The sequence below is a fragment of the Monodon monoceros genome, unplaced genomic scaffold (assembly GCF_005190385.1).
Source record: "Monodon monoceros isolate NGI ecotype Baffin Bay Population unplaced genomic scaffold, NGI_Narwhal_1 Super_Scaffold_21, whole genome shotgun sequence".
NCBI lineage: Eukaryota > Metazoa > Chordata > Mammalia > Artiodactyla > Monodontidae > Monodon > Monodon monoceros.
In genome coordinates, this window is record NW_021703778.1 from 80028564 (window position 1) to 80048942 (window position 20379).

Sequence of the window (20379 nt, forward strand, 5' to 3'; positions counted from 1 at the left end):
AAAAAAAAAAAAAAAAAAAAAAAAAAAAAAAAAAAAAAAAAAAGGCGAGGCGCGCTCGGGGCCCGGCGCGCCCTCGGCCTCTGGCCTGCGCGGCGGCCGCTTGGCCGTGGAGGCGGCGGCGGCGGCGGCGGCATCGCGGCGCCGCTGCTCCTGCTCGGCGCTGAAGCGCTCCTGCGCGCTGGTCAGGTAATAGCCGATCATCTCTTCGTGGAACTGGTGCCGGTGGCTGGTGAGCAGCAGGCCGGCGAATATGAACTTGCGCTCGCCCTGCATGGCGGCGCGCAGGATGTTGAGGCTCAGCTTCACGTCCGTGCTGTACTTCCAGGCGTCGCCGCGGGGCCCGCCGCCCTTGTCGGCCGGCGACGCGCCCGCCGTCTTGTCCGTGGGCGACGGCGTGGTCTTCTCCGAGGGCGACGTGCTGGCCGAGGCGCCCGACTCCTCCTTGCTGCCCTTGCGCGCCTTGGCCTTCTTCTCCTTGCCGCGCTCGGGCGGGTCGCTGTGCTTGCCGTTGGCGGAGTTCGCGCGGCTCATCTTGCCGTGCACCAGGCCGCCCAGGCCGCCCATGTTCTTCTTCAGCTTGATGCCCAGCGTCTTGCTGAAGCTGCCCAGCTTGTTGGCCACAGAGTCCGCGCGGGTCTTGTCCTTGTCCTTGCGCTGCTTCTCCTTCTCCTTGTCCTTGCCATTCTTGCCGTTATTGCTGTTGGAGTTGCTGCACACCGAGTCGCGGTCCGAGTCCAGCGAGTCGGGCAGGGACTGCACGTCCTCCCCCGCCGAGGCCGTCGGGGACTCCGGCTGCGCCAGAGGGGCCTGCAGGGGAGAGGGAGGGCAGGGACGGGAGGAGGTTAGAGATCAGTTGGCCCCACGCGGCCGGTGGAGGCAGACCCCGCCGCCGCGGTGTGGCTTCCAGCCTCACTGCCCGAAACCCGAGCTGTGTCCCAGCTTGAGAGTCTCCTGATTCTCGATCTAAAGCCGCTGCCTTCACAGCCCTCGTGGGGGCGAGAAAAGAACACCCAAAGCCACGTCATGACATACTCCAGGCAGCTGGACTCTGGAGCCAGACTGCCATCCACTGTCACTCGTGCCATCAGTAACATGGGGTATCGGGACCTGCCTCAGGGAGCCCTGTGAAGTTTAGATACATGTAAACGCTGGAGTACAAAGCACTCTGAGCAGTGCCAGTTTGTCCTGGGTACTGTGTGCCAGGCACTGCCCTCCTTGCTTTCCTCATGAAACTTAAAAAGTATTCGTTACGAGCCCCACTTTATGGGTAAGTAAATTTATGTCTGGGGAGGGCCAATTATTTGTAATTTTTGTTTTTTAAACAAATCCCTTTTCCTGGGACTTTACTACTGAGATCACAAAAACATCAGTCAGATACTTAAAGCGAATTCCTCTTAGCATCTGGAGGCAGGGCCAGCATGGGTCCTCCCTGGGGGAGGGGGCCAAGTGGGGCGCCAGCCCCCTGTCTCACAGCCCTCCCCTCATGGAGGGGAGAAAAAGAGGGGAGAGAAGAAGAAAAGGAGGGGGTGCCGAGGAATCGCGCCCTCCGTTCCCTGCCTTTTCCAAGGACCCACACACAGTTTTATAGTTAATTCCGCTCCGTGGCAGCACATCGTGTTCCCACCTCGGCAAGAGAGAGTTTTGTGTTGTGAGTTGCCTACGGTTTGTTTTCTGAGTGGGCGTGTTTATTCCTGTCGCTCTGGAGAAAGTAAGGGGACAAAAACTCCCCTAGCCGGAGCGCGCGCCTACGTCCAGACTCTCAGGCACAGGCGCACAGAGGCACGCGTTGCAGCCCAGCCGGGTCGGCAGGGCGGCGGGGCCGCGGGCAAGGCTGGGATGCACTTCGCCTGCCCGCCCCGGGCCGAGTGCGCCTGCCGTCCGTCCCGGCGCGCGCCAGGCTCACCCGGGTCTCAGAGGGGATCCGGATCCACGTCACATTCATGTAGCTGTGCAGAAGGTTCAGCTTGGCTTCTAGCGACAGGATCAGGCTATCGAGAGAGGAACACCGAGTGAGATGCGCCCCAGCTCGCCCTCGCGCACCCCGCCAGTGCAGCCAGCCAGCCCCGAGGAGCAGGGGCGCCGTGTCCAGCCCCTCCCTGGAAAGCCCGGGGACAGACCGCCCCGTAGGGCGCCAGGGGAGGGGACACAGGGTAGGGTCTTACTGGGCCAGCCGGGCGTTATCATTGTCGTCTTTCCCCCACTCCCAGTCCTTCCCGGGGTCCACCGCAAAGTGCAGAGGCAACAGCTTGTGCTCTGAATCCGTCAGGGGGATCACGGCTGGAACGCAAAAGAGAGAGACCCGTGCCAGGTGGCTCGGGGGCGAGGACGGGAGGCTCGAAGTCCCCGTGACCCCCAGGGAAGACAGGAAAAGGCCACCGAGACCAGGTGTCTCCATGATTGAGGAAACCGAATGGAGTTGTACACAGGACCTCTATGCCAGGAGGGGTGTTAAGGCCGGAGGTTTCAAACGCACCACGGTTTAAAAAGTTTCCTCTTTATTGTGGAGGCTGAAGAGCATTTGGAGACCTGGGCTTGACCTGGGTCAAAAGACAGCTGCCGTCCTTGGGCAGCAGACAAAAAACAGCTATTACTGCTTCTGTGGTTCCTAACGAACGACCCAGGCCAGACAGCGCAGTGAGCAAGGTCACCTGGGAGGGGGCTTGGGGCCAGGCCCGCCCATCTCCTCCCAGAGAAGGGGAGCGAGGGCTGCCTGCGCATCTGCTCTGTGTTGCTGCGGGACCCACGGGCCCTGTGGCCCTTGCCACAGGGAGCTCACATCCTGTACTAGGGACAGGATGAACAGGTGACATACAGCTCAGGCTGTCAGGTGGTGATAGCGCCCTGAGGGTGAACAGCAGGCTGAGGGAGCTTTGGCAAGCTTTTCTAGGGCTGACCAGTGAGCCTTCTGAGGAGGGAACACGTAGGTGGACAAGGCAGTGAGGAGAGATGGGCTCCATACTGCACCCAGGGATGGATTCATCAAAACACACCCCTGCCCTCCTCAGAAAGGCTGGGCTGGAGGCTGCTGTTTACAGGTTTGTCTGGGATCTGCTGGGAGCTTCTGAGCCTGGTGGGATCAGCTCCCTAGTGACGGGCTTACTCTTGTCAGGGGCAGAAAGAATGCGGGGAGAGAATAGGAGCCATCCCATTTCTGCCCTCTGGGCAGCAGCCTTGCATGGGGACTGCACTAAGCTCCCCTGCAGGCCTCACCTGAGCATCAGCCCCAGCAGAGTAGCACAAACTGGGGCTCCGCCAGGCCAGCTGCTTTGTGCTGCCCTGAGTGCTGCCCGGGGAACCAGCCTGCCCAAACGCTGGGGCTGGCACGTGTGGGTGCGGGGCCTGGTGCACCTTCAGGTGTGACACTTAGACCCTGATGCGGCCTCCACAGGGAGGTCTCGCCTCCGCTGTCGCACCGGCCTAGGAGCCAGTTGTGGCCGGGCCCCTTTCTAGAGGGGGAAGTGGGCTAGGAGCTGAAAGCTCATGGATGGGGGCCTCCCTGTTTCAGGCTTATCCTTGCCTATTCAGGCCCTGGAGCACCTCTTTCCTGCTCCTGTGCTGGCGGCCAGATGTTGCCTGTGCCTGATTGAACACATGGGGCCTCCCACACGCTGCTTTCCTTTGGCACCGAGAGCCCCATCTTTGGGGACACTGAGCCCCCAGGCACCACTCCAGGATGCACGGGGCCTTGCTCCTTCCTGGGGTTTACCTTACCTTCTCCTTACCCCCCCCCCCCCACCCCATGCTGGTCATGAACCTGGTGTCACTTCCCCAAGATTCATGACAAGGGAATCATGGCGAAAACAGAAAAGACAAATCAATAAACAATAAATACATAAAATCTACGATTGAATACCGCTAATAATTGATTTTCTGGTAAGAAATCAGAAGCATTGACTCAGTGCTGCCCTCCAGTCGCTAAAGACACACAAATAATCCTCTTCCTCTACCCCAGCCCCTAACCCTCACATAAGGGAAACACAGCTCTGCTCCAGAATTTCCTTTTCATCTCGATGTGGCTGGGCGGCACTGTGCTCTGGTTTGGGAGGTCAGGGGCCACTTGGTCTGCCTAGGCCACAGACTGCTCAGTCCTGCCTTGATGTGGCTGTGACACACAGGCTGCCCCTCCCCAGGCTGAGCTGCAGGGTAGTCACACCCAGGGAGGGCTGCAGGATAGCTCAGGACCAGCCTCCCTTGGGCCATACCCAGGAGCTAGTCCCATAGTTCCAAGGGTCACCACGACAACAGAGAGAGGGTTGCCCCGGCCTCCCACCCATGGGTGTGGGCAGGGGGTAGAGGCTCCCTCTGTAGACAGGGCGGCATGGCTCCCTGGAGGGCTTGGTAAAGGCACCCACTCCAGGCGCCATGCAGATGGCCATGCAGATGGCCAAACCAGTGTCCAGGAAACGGGCTCAAGGACTCTTTTAAATAAGCATCCTCTGTGGGTCTTAAAATCAAGCAAATCTGGGAAACATTGTTCTAGAATAATCTGTTAGGAGAAGTTTCTGTGGGTGCAACGTGGACGATTTGGGGTCTGGTTGTCCACCTTCCCAGGGGAGAGGTGCCTTGAGGGCGCCTGCCCAGGCCCCCACCCTAGCATTAGGAAAGAGCACATGCTTACTCGCACCCATGGGACGCGAGCAGAAGTGCTGGGGGAAGCCCTGGGCGATGTGGTTGTGGGGTGGGTGCGCCTTCTCCCATTCACCCCTTCCCGCCGTGACGCCTTCTGCTGATGGCAGCTCTACAAGATATCAGGAATGCGCTCCTGACTCCCCACTTGGAGGGGACCTGCCTGCCCGTCAGGAACACCTGTTTTAGACTTTATCTGCAGGAGAACCAAACTCCTATCGCATGAAGCCACTGTGATTTTGGTTTATTTGTTTCAGATAAACCAGCTAAAGTAGTACAGCTGTACAGCCCCCCTCAGCCTCCCTACCAAAGGGCTCCTGGAAATTCCTACACTCAGTAGCTGGGCTGGAATGGACTTCCTGGACTCCCCCCCCTGCCCCCCCCCCCAGCTCCCCTGCCCCAACACACAAAGCAGAAGGTTGGAATCACCTGAAGGTGCTAGAGCCTGACCACCCAGCAGGCTCCTGGCAGCCTCTCAGCCTGGATGTCAGAAGGTGTCTTCTGTGCAGAGGGCACAGCTGTGGCCCGCTGGTCAGGGCTGGGGCTGCAGGGCCCAGGAGCCCCACCTGTAGCTGTACAGCCTAGAGCGGCCTCGAAAACAGGCCTCTGTGAGCCTCACGTACTTCCGTTGCCTCTGCCTCTCACTTTACACACTTACTTTTCCCTGTTGGAAACCTGGCCTCACCCAGTAAGAGGGGGAGTGATGCGGTGACTTGCCCTCTGGTGGCAAATGTCAGGAACAGCAAATACTTTTCAAAATAAACCTGCAACATTTTTTTTCCCCTTTGAAAAAACTCTCTTCTATCTTTTAACCTGGAAACATATAGGCATCATCTCAAACTAGCCTGGACAAAGGATAACCGAAGCAGCAACCGATTTTCACTACTTATTTTCCAAAACAGAGTGGAGACCTCTGGTTTCTGTTTGGGATGTAAAAAGCCGAAGGAGCAATGTCCCACCAGTATAATAACGAGCTAGACGAACTGCAGATTCACAACTTTCCTTTGACCCGTCTGAGAGCTGAAGTCACAGGCAACTGGCCAGCCACAGATGGAAAGACAGGTGCCTTTGAGGAGGGATGGACATGAGCTTAATTGGACCCCACTAAGCTGGACCCCACTAAGAAGAATTCAGCTAAAATTGTTAACAAGTTGGTAAAGGAAGGGTGTAGCCTAGTGAAAGAATACAGAACCTTGGGGGCCACAGACATAAGGGAAATTCACAAGAACTTGCAGGCCCCTCTCCATGGGACCTGACCTGGTGCTCACAAAAAGACTGGCCAGAATTCTGAGAAAGTGTCCTTCACGGACCTTTCCCATCTGCTAAGGAAGGAACTGCAGAGAGCAGGGCAACACACACTGTTGGTCTTAGGGCACTGGGCCTTTCCAGTCACTCCCTCCCCCCAGATCCAGGGACACAGCACCCACCAAAGATAGAGGCTTAATCAGAACAACAGAAACATTACCCTTCTGGGCTCTGCCTCCTGCACCCAGGCTAACAAGCTGTGAGTAACAGCAATCTACTGCTAGAAAAGGGGCAAGAATATGGAGAGAGACCCTCACCGAGGTGAGGCTCAGCACAAAGGTATAGCAGACAATGGGAAATACCAGCCCCACCATAAACACAAGATACAACTAGAAGGATTTGAAGGCTGGATAACCAGGGCAGCATCAGATCCTGACTAGGCTCATCCAAACTCCGTGCAGCAAAAGGGAAGGAATCAGAACGATATGCCTTAGTCTTTACTGCCCTACTCAAGATGGCTAGCTTTCCACGAAACATTTTTGGCATAAGAAAAGACAGGAGAAAACCAACACATTGACAAGAGAAAAGACAGGTGACAGAACAAGACAGATATGACACAGGTATCGAAACTATAGGATGTGATTTAAAATAACCGATTAGGGACTTCCCTGGTGGTCCAGTGGTTAAGACTTTGCCTTCCCATGCAGGGGGTGCGGGTTTGATCCCTGGTCAGGGAGCTAAGATCCCACATGCCTTGTGGCCAAAAACCCAAAAAACATAAAATAGAAGCAATATTGTAACAAAGTTAATAAAGATAAAAAAAATAAAACAACTGATTAACAAGTTGAAGACTCTAATAGAAAAAGTAGATACCATGCAGAATTTGATGGTTAATTTCAGCAGAGAGTAAGAAAGAGTCAAATCGAAATGCTAGAAATAAAAATACACAATAATAGAAGTAAAGAATGACTTTGAGGGGCTGATCAGTAGACTTTACACACCTGAGGAAAGAAGCTGTGAACAGTAAGATAGGTCAATAGACATTAATCAGACTGAAACAGAAAGAGAAAAAAGGGGTTGCAGAACAGAATACCCAAGGTCGGCGGGGCAGTATCAGACAGCACCAGATCTGTGTAAGTGTAATCCCAGAAGGAAAAGAGGGACAGAAAAAAACAGAAGAGATATTTAAATAAATAATGGCTGACATTATTTATCTAAATATTTCCAAAATGAATGACAAACTCCACCACAGACCAAAGAGGCTAAGAAAAAAACAAGCAGGAAAAACAACAGCAGCAAATCTGTATACATAGTATATTCAAACTGCTAAAAACCAAAGACAAAGAGAAAATCTTGAAGGCAGCAGGGGAAGAAGACACATTACATACAGAGAAACAATTCTAAGGATCACAGCAGACCTCTCGTGATAAAACAGGTAAGACAGAAGACAATGGAGTTATATCTTTAAAGTGCTGGATGAAAAAACCCTGCTAATCCAGAATTCTGTACACAGCAAAAATATCTCTGAAGCACGAAGGAGAACTTTCTCAGACAAAAATGAGAAAACTCGTCCTCTGTATACCTGCACTAAGAAATGTTAAACGAAATTCTTTAAGGGGAAGAATATGTTCCCAGTAGAAACTTGGATTTACACAAAGAAATGAAAAGTGATGGAAATAAAATAAATGAATTTGAAAATAAAATTCCGCTTTCTTCCTTTTAATTACTCTGAGAAGTAAGGCAAAGAGAGCAATAGTGTATTACATGTTTACAGCACATGTAAAAGAGCTTGATAATAATAGCCCAGAGGATGGGAGGGAGGGGTTGGGAATACATTGTCATGAGATCTGTATACAACACATGAAGTAGAATGTTACTTGAAAACAGAGTCTCAGTAATTAAAGATGTTCACTGTAAACACGAGGGAAATCACTAATAATTAAAAATACAGGTATAATAGTAAATCAACAGTGGAGATAAATGGAACCATTAAGAAGCTCAATTAACACCAATGAAAGAAGCGAAAGATCCTTAAAAAACTAAAAATAGGGCTTCCCTGGTGGCGCAGTGGTTGAGAGTCCGCCTGCCGATTCAGGCGGACACGGGTTCGTGCCCCGGTCCGGGAAGATCCCACATGCCGCGGAGCGGCTGCGCCCGTGAGCCATGGCTGCTGAGCCTGCGTGTCCGGAGCCTGGGCTCCGCAACGGGAGAGGCCACAACAGTGAGAGGCCCGCGTACCGCAAAAAAACAAAACAAAACAAAACAAAAACTAAAAATATAACTATTGGGTTGGCCAAAACGTTTGTTTGGGTTTTTCCTTAAGATGTTTGGAAAAACCCAAACGAACTTTTTGGCCAACCCAATACCATATGATCCAGCAATCCCACTCCTGGGCATATATCCGGAGAAAACCATAATTCAAAAAGATACATGCATCTCAATGTTCATAGCAGCACTATTTGCAATAGCTAAGACATAGAAGCACTCAAAATGTCTATCAACAGAAAAATGGATAAAGAAGATGTGGTACATATATACAATGGAATATTAGCCATAAAAAAGAACTAAATAATGCCATTTTCAGCAATATGATGGACCTAGAGACTGTCGTACTGAGTGAAGTAGGTCAGACAGAGAAAGACAAATACCATATGATATCACTTATATGTGAAATCTAAAAAAAGGGTACAAATGAACTTATGTACAAAACAGAAATAGAGTTACAGATGTAGAAAACAAATCTGTGGTTACCAGGGGGTAAGGGCAGGGGAGGGATAAATTGGGAGATTGGGATTGACATATACACACTACTATATATAAAATAGGTAACTAATAAGGACCTACTGTACAGCATAGGGAACTCCACTCAATACTTTGTAATGGCTTATATGGGAAAAGAATCTAAAAAAGAGTGGATATATGTATATGTATAACTGATTCACTTTGCTGTACACCTGAACCTAACACAACATTGTAAGTCAACTATACTCCAGTAAAAATTAAAAAGTAAGAAAAAGGAGACAGGGAAAGAGAAAAAAAGAACAAAAAACAGATGGAACAAATAGAAAAGAGCTACCATTAAACGTAAATAGTTAAAATGTACCAATTAATAAATGACATTGTCAGATTGGATATAAAAGCAAAACTCAAGTATATACTGACTGTAAGAAATCCATTTTAAATATGAAGACATACATAGGTTAAAAGATACTAATAAAAAAAAAAACTGGAGTGGCTCCAGTGCAAGGCCTTTTACCAAAGATATAGAAGAACATTACAATTCTCCATGAAGCTATCACAATCCTACATGTGTGCATGGGCTTCAGAGTACATGAAGCAAATACTAACAAAAATGAAAGGAGAAAGACACATTCATTATGGATGGAGACTGCCACTTTTCCCTTAGGAAACGACAGAACAATTAGAAAATCAGCAAAGATATAGAAAACTGAACTATGTCATCAGAGACCTTGAATTAATGGACATTTATGGAACCCAGCAACAGCAGAACACGCATTCTTTTCAAGACCCCATGGAATATTCACCAAGGTGGAACATATTCTTGGCCAACCTTCACAGATTTAGAAGAATAGAAATCATAAAAAGTTTGTTCTCAGACCATAACTAAATAAAACTATGTACCCATAACCAAGAAAGATATTTGGAGAATCCTCAACTATTTGCAATTTAAACAGTGTGCTTCTAAATAATCCTATCGGTCCCTAATCCCTGTCCACCGCTGTGATGGTTAATGTTATGTATCAACGTGCCTGGGCTAGGGGATGTCCAGAGAGCTGGTACACATAATGTCTGGGTGTGTCTGGGAGGTGGTCCCGGTAAAGATTAGCATTGGAATTGATAGACTGGGTACAGAGAACTGCCCTCACCAACATGGGCAGGCAGCATCCATTTCATGGAGGGCTCGAATAGCACAAAAGAGCCAAGGAAGGAGGAATTTGCTCTCTTTGAGTTGGGACATTGATCTTCTCCTGCCCGCAGACATCGGTGCTACTGGTTCTTGGGCGTTTGGACTCGGACTGAATTACACCACTGGCTTTCCTGGTTCTTCAGCTCGCAGTCGGCAGATGGTAGAACTTGGCCTCCATAATTATGTGAACAAAGTCCTATAATAAATCTCCTCTTATATATATATCTGTATGTATCCCATAGGTTCTGTTTCTCTGGACATCCCTGACTAACAGAACCACTAATCTGTTTTCCATCTCTATAATTTTGTCATTTCAAGAACGCTATAGATCTAGAATCATACAGAATGCAGTCTTTGGGGATTGGTTTTTTCCCTTCAGCATAATTCCCTTGAGATCCACCCAAGTAATTGCATGAGTCATAGTCATTCATTTTTATTGCTGACTAGGATTCTGTGGTATAGACAGTATGTTGAACCATGCACCCGGGAAAGACATTTGGGTTGTTTCCAGTTTTTGGATATCACAGATAAAGCGGCTATAAACATTTGTGTACAGGCTTTTGTGTGAACATAACTTTTCATTTTTCTGGGATAAATGCCCAGGATTACAATTGCTAGGTTATATGGTAAGTGATGTTTCCTTTTATAAGAAGCTGCCAAACTGTTTTCCAGAGTCACTGAACCATTTTTACATTCTCACCAGCAATACAGGAGCAATCTGGTTATTCCACATCCTCTCCAGCATTTGGTGTCGTCAATTTTTAAGATTTTAGTCATTCTGATAGGTGTGTAGTGACGTCTTACAGTGGTTCTAATGTTGACCATCTTTTCACGTGCTTATTTGCCATCCGTATATCCTCTTTGGTAAAATGTCTGTTCATGTCTTTTCCCATTTTTTATTTGGATGGTTTGGAGATTTTTTTTGCTATTGAGTTTTGAGGGTTCTTTGTATATTTCAGATGTAAGTCCTTTGTTGATAGGTGGTTTTCAAATATTTTCTCCCAGTCTATAACTTGTCTTTCCTTCTTTCTTCCTTCCCTCCCTTCCTGTACCCCCCTCTCTTTTTCTCTTTCTCTTTTTGCAGAGCAGAGGTCCAAGTTATTAATTTCATCTTTTTTGGGGGATCATTCCAATCCCAAAAGACTGCATTCTCTGTATGATTCCAGTTATGCAACATGCTGGAAATGACAAAATTCTAGAGATGAAGAACAGATTCGTGGTTCTATTAGTCAGGGATTTCCAGAGACACAGAACAAACAGGACACATATATAAGAACTCTTGGGGCTTCCCTGGTGGCACAGTGGTTGAGAATCTGCCTGACAATGCAGGGGACACGGGTTCGATCCCTGGTCCGGGAAGATCCCACATGCCACGGAGCAACAAAGCCCGTGTGCCACAACTACTGAGCCTGTGCTGTAGAGCCTGCGAGCCACAACTACTGAGCCTGCGTGCCACAACTACTGAAGCCTGCACGCCTACAGCCTGTGCTCCGCAACAAGAGAAGCCACCGCAATGAGAAGCCCGCACACTGCAATGAAGAGTAGCCCCCGTGTGCCGCAACTAGAGAAAGCCCACGCTCAGCAACGAAGACCCAATGCAGCCAAAAATAAATCAGTAAAAAAAATAAATTTATATTAAAAAAACCCAACTCTTCACCTACCTCTAGGTCCATAGTTGTGCATTTTACATTTACTTTATGGTTAATTTTGAGTTAATTTTTGTATAAATGAGGCTTGGGTTTAAGTTTTTTTTTTTTTTTTTTTTTTTTTTGCTTATGGATGTCCAATCACTTCATCACCATTTGTTTGAAAAGACTATCCATCCTCTATTGAATTTATTTTGTTTCTCTGTCAAAATCATATTTTGTGGGCTTATTCCTGGGTTCCATATTCTGTTTGATCTCTGTGTCGAACTCTCTGTCAATACCAGGTACTGTGTCAGGAGCTCTGTATTCATTACTTACAAGTCTTATACCAGCTACAGGATTTGTGCTCCAGTTTTACAGAAGAGGAAGTGAAACTCTGGTACATAAGTGACTCCAAGCCAAAGCTGGAGCTGTGATTGAAAAGCAGGTCTGCCTCACTCCACATTGTGTACTTTGTCTTCCACTACTGTGTCACCCTGCCTTTTTTTGAATTATCTGAAATTAGTAGATCGTGAGCATCTAATCTCGTTCATTCATTCATTTATTCATTCAACATTTAATTGCCTCCAGGTGTCTTGGTGCTGGAGACACAAAGATGAGAAAGACAGGACATCTGGCTTCAAGACATCCAGGATCTGGCCAGTGAAGAACAGGAGCCTCCGAAAGGTGGTCCTTGTCATCCTTCTCCTCTCCCTGCTCCCACCCCCATGGCGGCCTTGGCTGTGGCTCACCAGTGCCTGAGAACAACCTCCAGTGGGCCTGACGTAGAGTCCCTGGCTGGGCGAGAACCTTGCATCCTTGCGCCTCTGGGAAAGATCAGACTTGCTTTATGAGGATTTGCTTCATGAGACCTCGAGGTGCAAAGCAATGGCAGCCCTGTCCCCTCCACAAACGCAAGGAAAGTTGTGAGTTCCTGCTCGATGAGCTGCCCATGGCCTCACGCTCCAGACCACCCACTAGGCTCTGATCAGGATGCTTTCTTTCCCACAGGCCCTTTCCCCAGAAAAACGTCCCCAGAGACAATTCTCTGAGCCGACTCAGGTTATCAGGAAGCCGGCCATTTCTTCTGGATACGTGTCCTCTCATGCATCAGACGCAGCCCTGGGGGATGGTGTTGAGGGGGGCTTCTCGGAGAGCAGAAGCAGGCTGTCACGCTGGCTGACCAAGAGGTTCCCTCCCCATGTCCGGGGGGCAGGACAGGTGCCTGGGGCTTTGTTTTCCTTCTCTTCTGCAGGAGGATTGATGAAGGCCGTGTCCTGTTCTGACACCATCCATCAGAAGCCTGCAGGTCCACAGGGAGCCTGGGGCAGCCTGAGCGAGAGACGGCACTTCATATGGAGATGGGGGCTGGGCTGATTCAGGAGTGGGGGAGATGGCGGCTGGGGGTGCTCCTGGGGCCACTCTTTCTGTGGCTTAGACACCCTGGGGAGGCCTGGGGGAGCCTGTGTCTGTGCCTCCTGCTCCCTCATCTCTCCAGGCCCCGATTTCCTCGTGAAAGACCCTTGGACAGTTCTTTCCGTGTAGCTGAGCACAGCTGGCATCTCTCTGGAACTGAGTCTCAGGCTCCAGAGCTGATGGTCCTTGGGGTGACGCAGGTGTTGGTGGACAACTGGACTCTTGGGCATTTGATCAGCAAGACCCAGCTCTCTGAATTCGCGTCCCCCTGCAAGGCCAGGACAGAACTCACGGCCTTGAAGTTCCACACATGGCTCCTGGTCACGTAGGGGCCCTTCGAGATATTCTTGGGTCAAGAACCAACAATGTCAAAGATGACACCCCTCGTCTGGTCCCCGGGCCCTGGGGTGCAGGGTCTGAGCTAAGAGTTTGGATGCCCCCAGAGACTCTTCCTCTTCTCCAACAGTGAGGGGCCTTTGCAGGTGTGGCCCGGGCCTTTGCAGGTGTGGCCCAGGCCTCCAGGGGCCATGCTCGAGGCTACAGCAGGAGCAGCAAAGGAACGGGGCGAGCGGTTCAGCAAGGCTGCCTGCAGACCACGCGGGGAGGCAAGTTGGCTCTGCACGCCCACGCCGAGTGTGTCTTTTAGTGGCAAGCTGCAAGCCTAGAAAGTGGCTGAAGAGGAAGGAGGCTGATTGCAAAGACAATGCAGGGAATTTGCATTTTTTACGCACTTCCTGGTTTCTACAAGCCTTCTTGCTAGCATGAGTTCATCTGATTCTTATAATGTCCAGTAACAGGTGGGTTGGTACGTAATTCCTCCCATTATTGTATTCAGACAGGTCCACAGATGGGCCAGTTTCATTAGAATATGATGAAGAAGTGATTTTTAAGTAAAAATCACTTTATTTTAGATAGCTATATTAACAAAATTATATTATAAAATCCATTTAAATGGAATATTTAATAATATTCATAGCCTGTTAAGACCAATTTCTACTTAATGGGAGAGAGGTGCTGTTTATTATAAATCAATCCTGTAAGAAAAAGCACAGTTTGTCGTCAAATAGACTGGAAATGAAATGTCACATTATATATGGTTCGGGAAATCATAAAATATAGATTGGCATTTAATTTAACTATGAGCTGTGCATAAAATACAGATTGAAGACAGAGTTCATGTCCTGTAGTGTGGGGTTATTCTGTTTGGCACCACAAAATTCCCAAATTGCTCAGTTTTGTAAACGTGGGGTATTGTTTCTAAGTGGCAAGAGATAAAGTTTCAGGCTGCTCTTGCAAAAGCTTTTTTTTTTTTTTTTTTCAAATATCACATTTTGGGTGTGTTGAGTCTGTTTCCAGTAAATAAACTACAAACTCTGGTGTGATCATCCATGGATGTCAGTCTCAGCCTTCAGAGCTGTCTGACAGCTGCGTGGGCATCACTGTCCAAGCCCTTGTTCACATCAGCATCCCTTCCTCCGTCTGTGACCAGTTGGCTCTTTAGAGGCTGCAGAACGCGGCTCTCTGGGTCACCTGAGCGGGAACCCCTAGGGAAGGCACAGGGACACTGTGAGGGCACCCTGACCCACATGTGGCCCCTGGATGTGGCCCCAGAGGCTCTCAGGCTGTTTGCATTTAGGAGGAAAAACTATTGAAATAATTAGTATATATATATAATAATTAAAAATATATATATATATATATATATATATATATATATATATATATATATTTATTTATTTATTTAAAAAGAATAGAAACAGATGGTATTAACATCTCCCAGGAAGCGAGGCACCCCTCCCCCACCTTCTCCCATCCTGAAGGTCCCTAAGTCACCAGGTGTGAGTTGCCGTTATATCCCAAGCAAACTTTGGCTTGGGTACCACTTCCCGGACCTTGTCTCTGGGAGATGCCTGTTCCCTGATTATCACCCTGTTTGGCCAAGTCTGCTTTTTGGAAGTCGCACCATCCACCCTGCTAACCTGCCCTAGTGACCCTTCACCGGCTGTGACCATTCCCTGGGGATGGCCCTCCTTCCTCAGTGTCCTCCTCTGTCAAGTGGGCACAGAACATGCAGAGGGTCAAGTGTTGCCCTTGGAAAGGACCTAGACCAGGCCTGCACACAGGAAGTGCCTGCAAGTACTGGCGTGACTGTGGGGTGCAGACTCAGCCCAGGTCTGAGTTTTGCAGAGCCATCTGAGGACGTGGCACAGGGAGTCCACGGGCACCATGCTGTGGGCATGGGAGGATCCTTCCTGCAAGCTGCAGAACTAGGGTCCAGGTGTCCTGGGGGCAAAGGACTAACATCCTCCCCGTGGAGAAAGCAGGGGACCATCAATCATCTGTGGAAGTTACCACGAAAGTACGGGTAACTTATTTACAAAAAGTCCCAAAATGCGCTGGCAAAGCCTTGCCCACTCAGCTTGCCCACACCTGACCAATCCCTCCAGCCCAAGCCTGCCCACTGCAGGCAAGCCCTGCCTTCTCCCCACGGGAACCCCAGCCTGCAGGACACAGCGGGGTTCTTCCTAGAAGCCAGCCAACCTCAGCAGCAGCGGGGGGGGGGCAGGGGCGGCGGGGGAGGCATAAAGAGCTGTAAGGGAGCAGTGGGTTCTTTCCCAACATAGTTTCAACACAGGGAAGGACGAGAGGTTTAAAGGACACCTCATGGAATTTTTAAGCCGCCAGGAGCTTGGACACATTCAGATGAGATGCACTGGGCCAAGCAGAAGAAAGGGAGTGGCGGGAAGAAGGCAGTCCCATGTCACATCCTACAACATGTTTTGTCTCGTTCTCAGGCTCCCAGAACATCGTTCCTCACGCAAGAACAAGACAGCTGCTCTCTCTGGGCCTGTGATGACTGTACCTGTCAGCCTCCATCCCAGGGTGCTGGGAGGTCCGGGGTGGGGGGCGCCCTCCACAAGATGTCCTTTGCTTGGGGCAGGGCGACGGCTCTGCTCGGCCGTGGGGGACCAGCAGGTGCCCTGGACCTTGATGCTCTGTGTCCTACACCCTTGCCTCCTCCCCAGGCTCCGAGACCACAGGCCTGGTGGCTCGGTCCTGAGCCTGGGACCAGCTGTGGTCTGAGAGTCTCTTATCTTGGCTTCAGAGAATGATGCCTGGTTCCATGCTAGAAACTGGTGTTACTGTACTTTCTTAGTCCCTCTCCTAGCCGAGCGAGGGCACAGGCTGGGACTCTGTTTTCTTGTCTGCCGCACTGAAGGAGGGCTGCAGGCGAGAGAACCGATGGGGCCAGCAGGTGCGTGACAAAGAGCCCCACCGCCCCCCGGCCCTCCTTCCTAAGGCCTCCAGTCTGAGGACACCAGCCCCTGAGTTTGGGGCACCTGGTAGCGGAGCTTGTTATGGCCACTTATAAGCTGTCTCTGGGGCCCAGCTCACCTGCTGAGGCTCAGCTCCGCTCAGACCCATGCCTGAGGCCTGGCTGACCCCGGGATGGAAGGAATTCAACTCCAAGCTCTTACCATGTCAGGTGTGGGCTGTCCGGTACTGTCACTGTCACAAGTGTGCTGTCACACTGAATACTTGTTGAATGAACCTCCCCGTGGCTCAGGCCCTTGCGGGTGTGCACAAGAGAGCTGGAGCCCGCCCACAGCCTGTCGCCTGGACCACGGGCCAGCTGCTCATCCCCAGACCCAGACCTTGCTCTCAGAGCAGCTGGTGCCCACGGCAGGCTTTGGGGGCTCTCGACCATGCATACAGTGGGCCTGCTCTTTGTTCTGCTGGGCCTCCCAGTGGGACCACCCCTTCCTCTGGAGAGTTGAGAGACTAGCCACGTTCCAAACATCTGCTGGGACCTGGATCTACAGAGCTTGCAGAATATTACTTTGTAAAAAGTCCGCCACCAGCTACGACCGGTCCCAGGACCCCCACGCATGAGCTGCTGAGGGGTGGGGAGCTCACACACTCTGACCAGGCCCCTGATGGATCTGAACGCAGCATCCGCTGGTCAAGAAGGTGACAGTGATGAACTGAGCCAGAAATAATGAGAAACATGGCAGTTTCTCATTCATTCCCATGGGCTTGAAAAACCTGGTGTTCTCATTCTGTCTGAATTGGTTTGCTCGGGTGGCCATAACAGTGGTACACAGAGTGAGGGGCTTAAAGAGCAGACATTTATTCTCTCACAGTCTGGAGGCTGGAAGTCCAAGGACAAGGTGTCAGCAGAGTTGTTTCTTTTTAAGGCCTCTCTCCTTGGCTTGCAGGTGACTGTCTTCTCTGTGTCCTCCTGCAATCTCCTCTCCGTGTGTGTCTGTGTCCTAACCTCCTCTTCTTATAAGACCACCAGTCACAGTGGATGAGGGTCCACCCTGATCACCTCACTGTATTTTAATTACTCCTCTGAAGACCCCATCTCCAAATGCAGTCGCAGCCTGAGGCCTGGGGGTTAGCTCTTCAACACATGAATTCAGCCCTTACCAACACCTCTCCCTTCATGACAAGCCAGGGTACCTGAACTCAGAGGAAGGTCCCGTCACTAGTTCACCAAGGAAACGCAGGATCTCGCCTGATACTTTCCTGCTTTTTATGTTTCCAAGGTGGTGGACCTGAGCTTCCTGGAGAGCTGATGAGGGAGGCTTTCCCCGAGCATCATCATGAATTCCTGGACCGAAGCAACTTCATCATGTTTCTACTCTTTCCAGTGGTGGTCCTCACTGTCCCTCTCATCCTGTGGGAGCCTCGTCCATCAGCCCGGAAGCCCTTCTGACACTACCCTCGCGGTCTTTGAAGATGCCTTGTTTCTTCCAGAACAAGATGCGATAGGATCTTTGTGCATACTTCCTGCCCCAGATCTGGTCATGCTCTTAGACACCGGAGTTTGGGGGCGAACAGGACCTGCTTGCAGCAGGGGATGGCGGCAGGGGCTTGCCTGGAACAGAAGGTGAGGAGGCTGCAGGCAGGATGGAGGGGCCTGGTCATCTCCAACATTCCTGAAACGCCCCACCTGCCCCGGGGGGCCTGCCTGCCCCACAATGTTGAGAGTGTGGTGTGTGTGACAACCAGCCCTCTTCCTGTCTGAGCCATGTCGGGTTTTGGTGACCTGCGGTCGAAGGGACTCTAACCTGCAACCAGGAAGCCCTGTGAACGGACGGAAGCCCCACACGGCAGGGAAGGGGAGGAAGGAAGAGGATGGTTTCCCACTATCTTTCCTCTCACTGAGCATCCTTGGTCCTCGTAGGCAAGGATGCTATGGGGGTGGTGACCTTAGTGTCTGTAAAGAGCTTCCTGGGAGGCTCCCTGGGGGCAGAGTGCAACGCAGCTTGAAGGCACAGAGCTGGAGACTTTCTGGAAGGCGGAGTGAAAAGCCCCGGGCCAGGCCGAGGTCTCAGTTCAGCAGGGTCAGAAGGCTCCTGCCCGCTTTGGGGTGGGGTGGGTTCTGGCACAGAACCAGGGCTCTAGGAGAGAAAGCCTCTGGGCATGAAACTTCCTAGTGGCATTTAGATGTTGTGGGGGGCGGGGACAGGAGCGTGCCATCAAGTCAGCCGCGTGGCGCCAGGTCTGTCTCTCAGCAGGACCGCCCCCGCCCCGGCTCTTCCTCCTGTGGGGGCGTGGCCACGGCCAGGACCGCAAGACGCATGCGCCACCCTCACCCAGGCAGCCCGGAACCCGGCGTCCACGGGCGTACACGGCGGCCCTGGGAGTAAGGCTGCTTCTCTTTCTGCGTTGAAAGAGAATGGATTTTCTCCTAAGGAGCACAGCACTGACAGTCTCACGCACCGCCGCTTTTTAGGGAATTAAGAACCTAACAGCCAACGTGGTTTATTTCCAGATGAGGACCCAAGTTGGTAAAGAACTCATTTTTGCACTTTTGCTCTTCCCCAGATGAGTGGTCATTGCTGGTGAAATAAAGAGAAGAGTCCAGATGGAACTGCCTGGAAACATCACATCCTCTCCCTGATTCAGAGCTGGCTCACTGAACCCCCACCCATCACCTCACCCCCTTCTTCCTCCACTGCACTCACTTCTCAGGCTGCTCTGAAGCCGGGAAACTGCAAGTATAGAGCTCAGCCTTAGTAAGATGCCAGCACGTGTCGAGGGAAGGTGTTCTTCCCAACTGAAATGACAAAGTTTCAAGAAGAGAGGCATTTGGTCCAGCCTGGAATACGGATGTGATGCCTGGAGCTGCAGCACCTATTCTATGACCATAAGGCTGAAACCACACAATAAGGATGGTGGAGCAGGGAGAGGCTGGAGCCTGAGTACCTGAGAATGTCTAGAGCTGATGCACCAGCCCTGGACCACCTACCTCAGGACTCCCTGTTAGAGAAGCAGCAGCAGCAGCAGCCATTTTCTCCTTTGAGCCCCTTGCATCCCAATGCTATTCTGAACTATCTTCTTTTGGGGGCTAATATCATGGCCTTCTGTGGTTGCTTCCATTTTATTGGCATCATAAAGGCTGAGAAGAGAGGCTGAGTCTGTTCCCTGAGCAGGTTCCTGACGTCTTCTCAGCTTCTCCCCACCATCCTCAACCACTGGGTAACAATGGCAGAATTGCTAGGATCTGGTATTTGCAGAAAGCCCCCGACAGCCTCTACTGTCGGGCTGGAAGGTAGGACAGTGCCCCACAGGAAGCCTGGGGTAGGCTTCCTCTGGTGATGGCTCCCTGGACAATGTCTGCTCTGTTCCTCCTGCCCATGGCAGGTCCTTTCAGGGAGATGCTGGGCACTAATGGTGGCCAGGAAGGGAGCCAGTCAAGGCCTTTAGGTTTATCTTAGAAGCAACATTTAAGGATCAGGGGACAGGCCTGGCTTTGGGACAGGCAATGTCATTCCCAGGGGTGACTGAGGACTTCAATGTGTGGAAGTGACCATGGTGGTCACTTCATAATTAAGTGGTGATGTCCTTAAATGTGTCAAATGAAAAGAGACCAAATGGGAGAGTGGGCGGAAAGGAAGAGGAAGGGCAGAGGACAGGGGAGGGGGGAGGGAATGAGGGTGAGGAAGGGGAGGAGAAAGCATTCATTTCCAGGGGGATGGGTGTTATTGTACCGGCAACAGATAAGGGGACAGGCTGGGAGGGCACATGGCGCCCCTCGGGCAACGCGGTGAGGACACGGCAGCACCCAGGCCCAACACCATCACGCTCCTATGACATGTGCTTGCTGGGCCACACCAGCGACATGCCAGCCACCCACCAGCAACATCCCTGCATCAGCCCAGCACTTCTGCTCAGGTCTATCTGTCTGTTCTTCCCAATTAGAGTAATTGCTCCCCTGCTGAATGGAGCTCGTGACTGCTTGGGAAACATCCTGCCTTGTATAGTATGTGGCTTGATGGGGGTGCCTGTCTCCCCTACAAGGTGGTAAGGGCCCCAAGGCAAGGACACTGTCATCTTTGGGTCCCCAAACCTGGATGCAACAGGTGCTTCACTGAATGGGCCCTTGGCCGCCCAAACAAATACTGCATGCAGGACCACTGGACTTCAGGCCAGTGGGAGGAGCAGGAAGCAGGGTTGCACCTACCAGCACCCACCAGCTCAGTGAGGGTGGCACAGGGGATGTGTTGGTAGCAGTACTTAAAGCCT

At 51.0% G+C, this 20379-nt stretch overlaps 1 protein-coding gene across 1 annotated transcript in view; it reads right to left on the reverse strand.

The window, feature by feature from the left end:
• LOC114903852 (OTU domain-containing protein 7A) overlaps positions 1 to 20379 on the reverse strand; it is a 201514-nt gene that overhangs the window by 5480 nt on the left and 175655 nt on the right. The window contains exons 11-13 of the mRNA XM_029237114.1: positions 2163 to 2277; positions 1904 to 1988; positions 47 to 807 (exon numbers count right to left, since the gene is read on the reverse strand). Of these exons, the coding sequence (XP_029092947.1) occupies positions 47 to 807; positions 1904 to 1988; positions 2163 to 2277 (961 nt within the window). The remainder of the gene's footprint in view (positions 1 to 46; positions 808 to 1903; positions 1989 to 2162; positions 2278 to 20379) is intronic.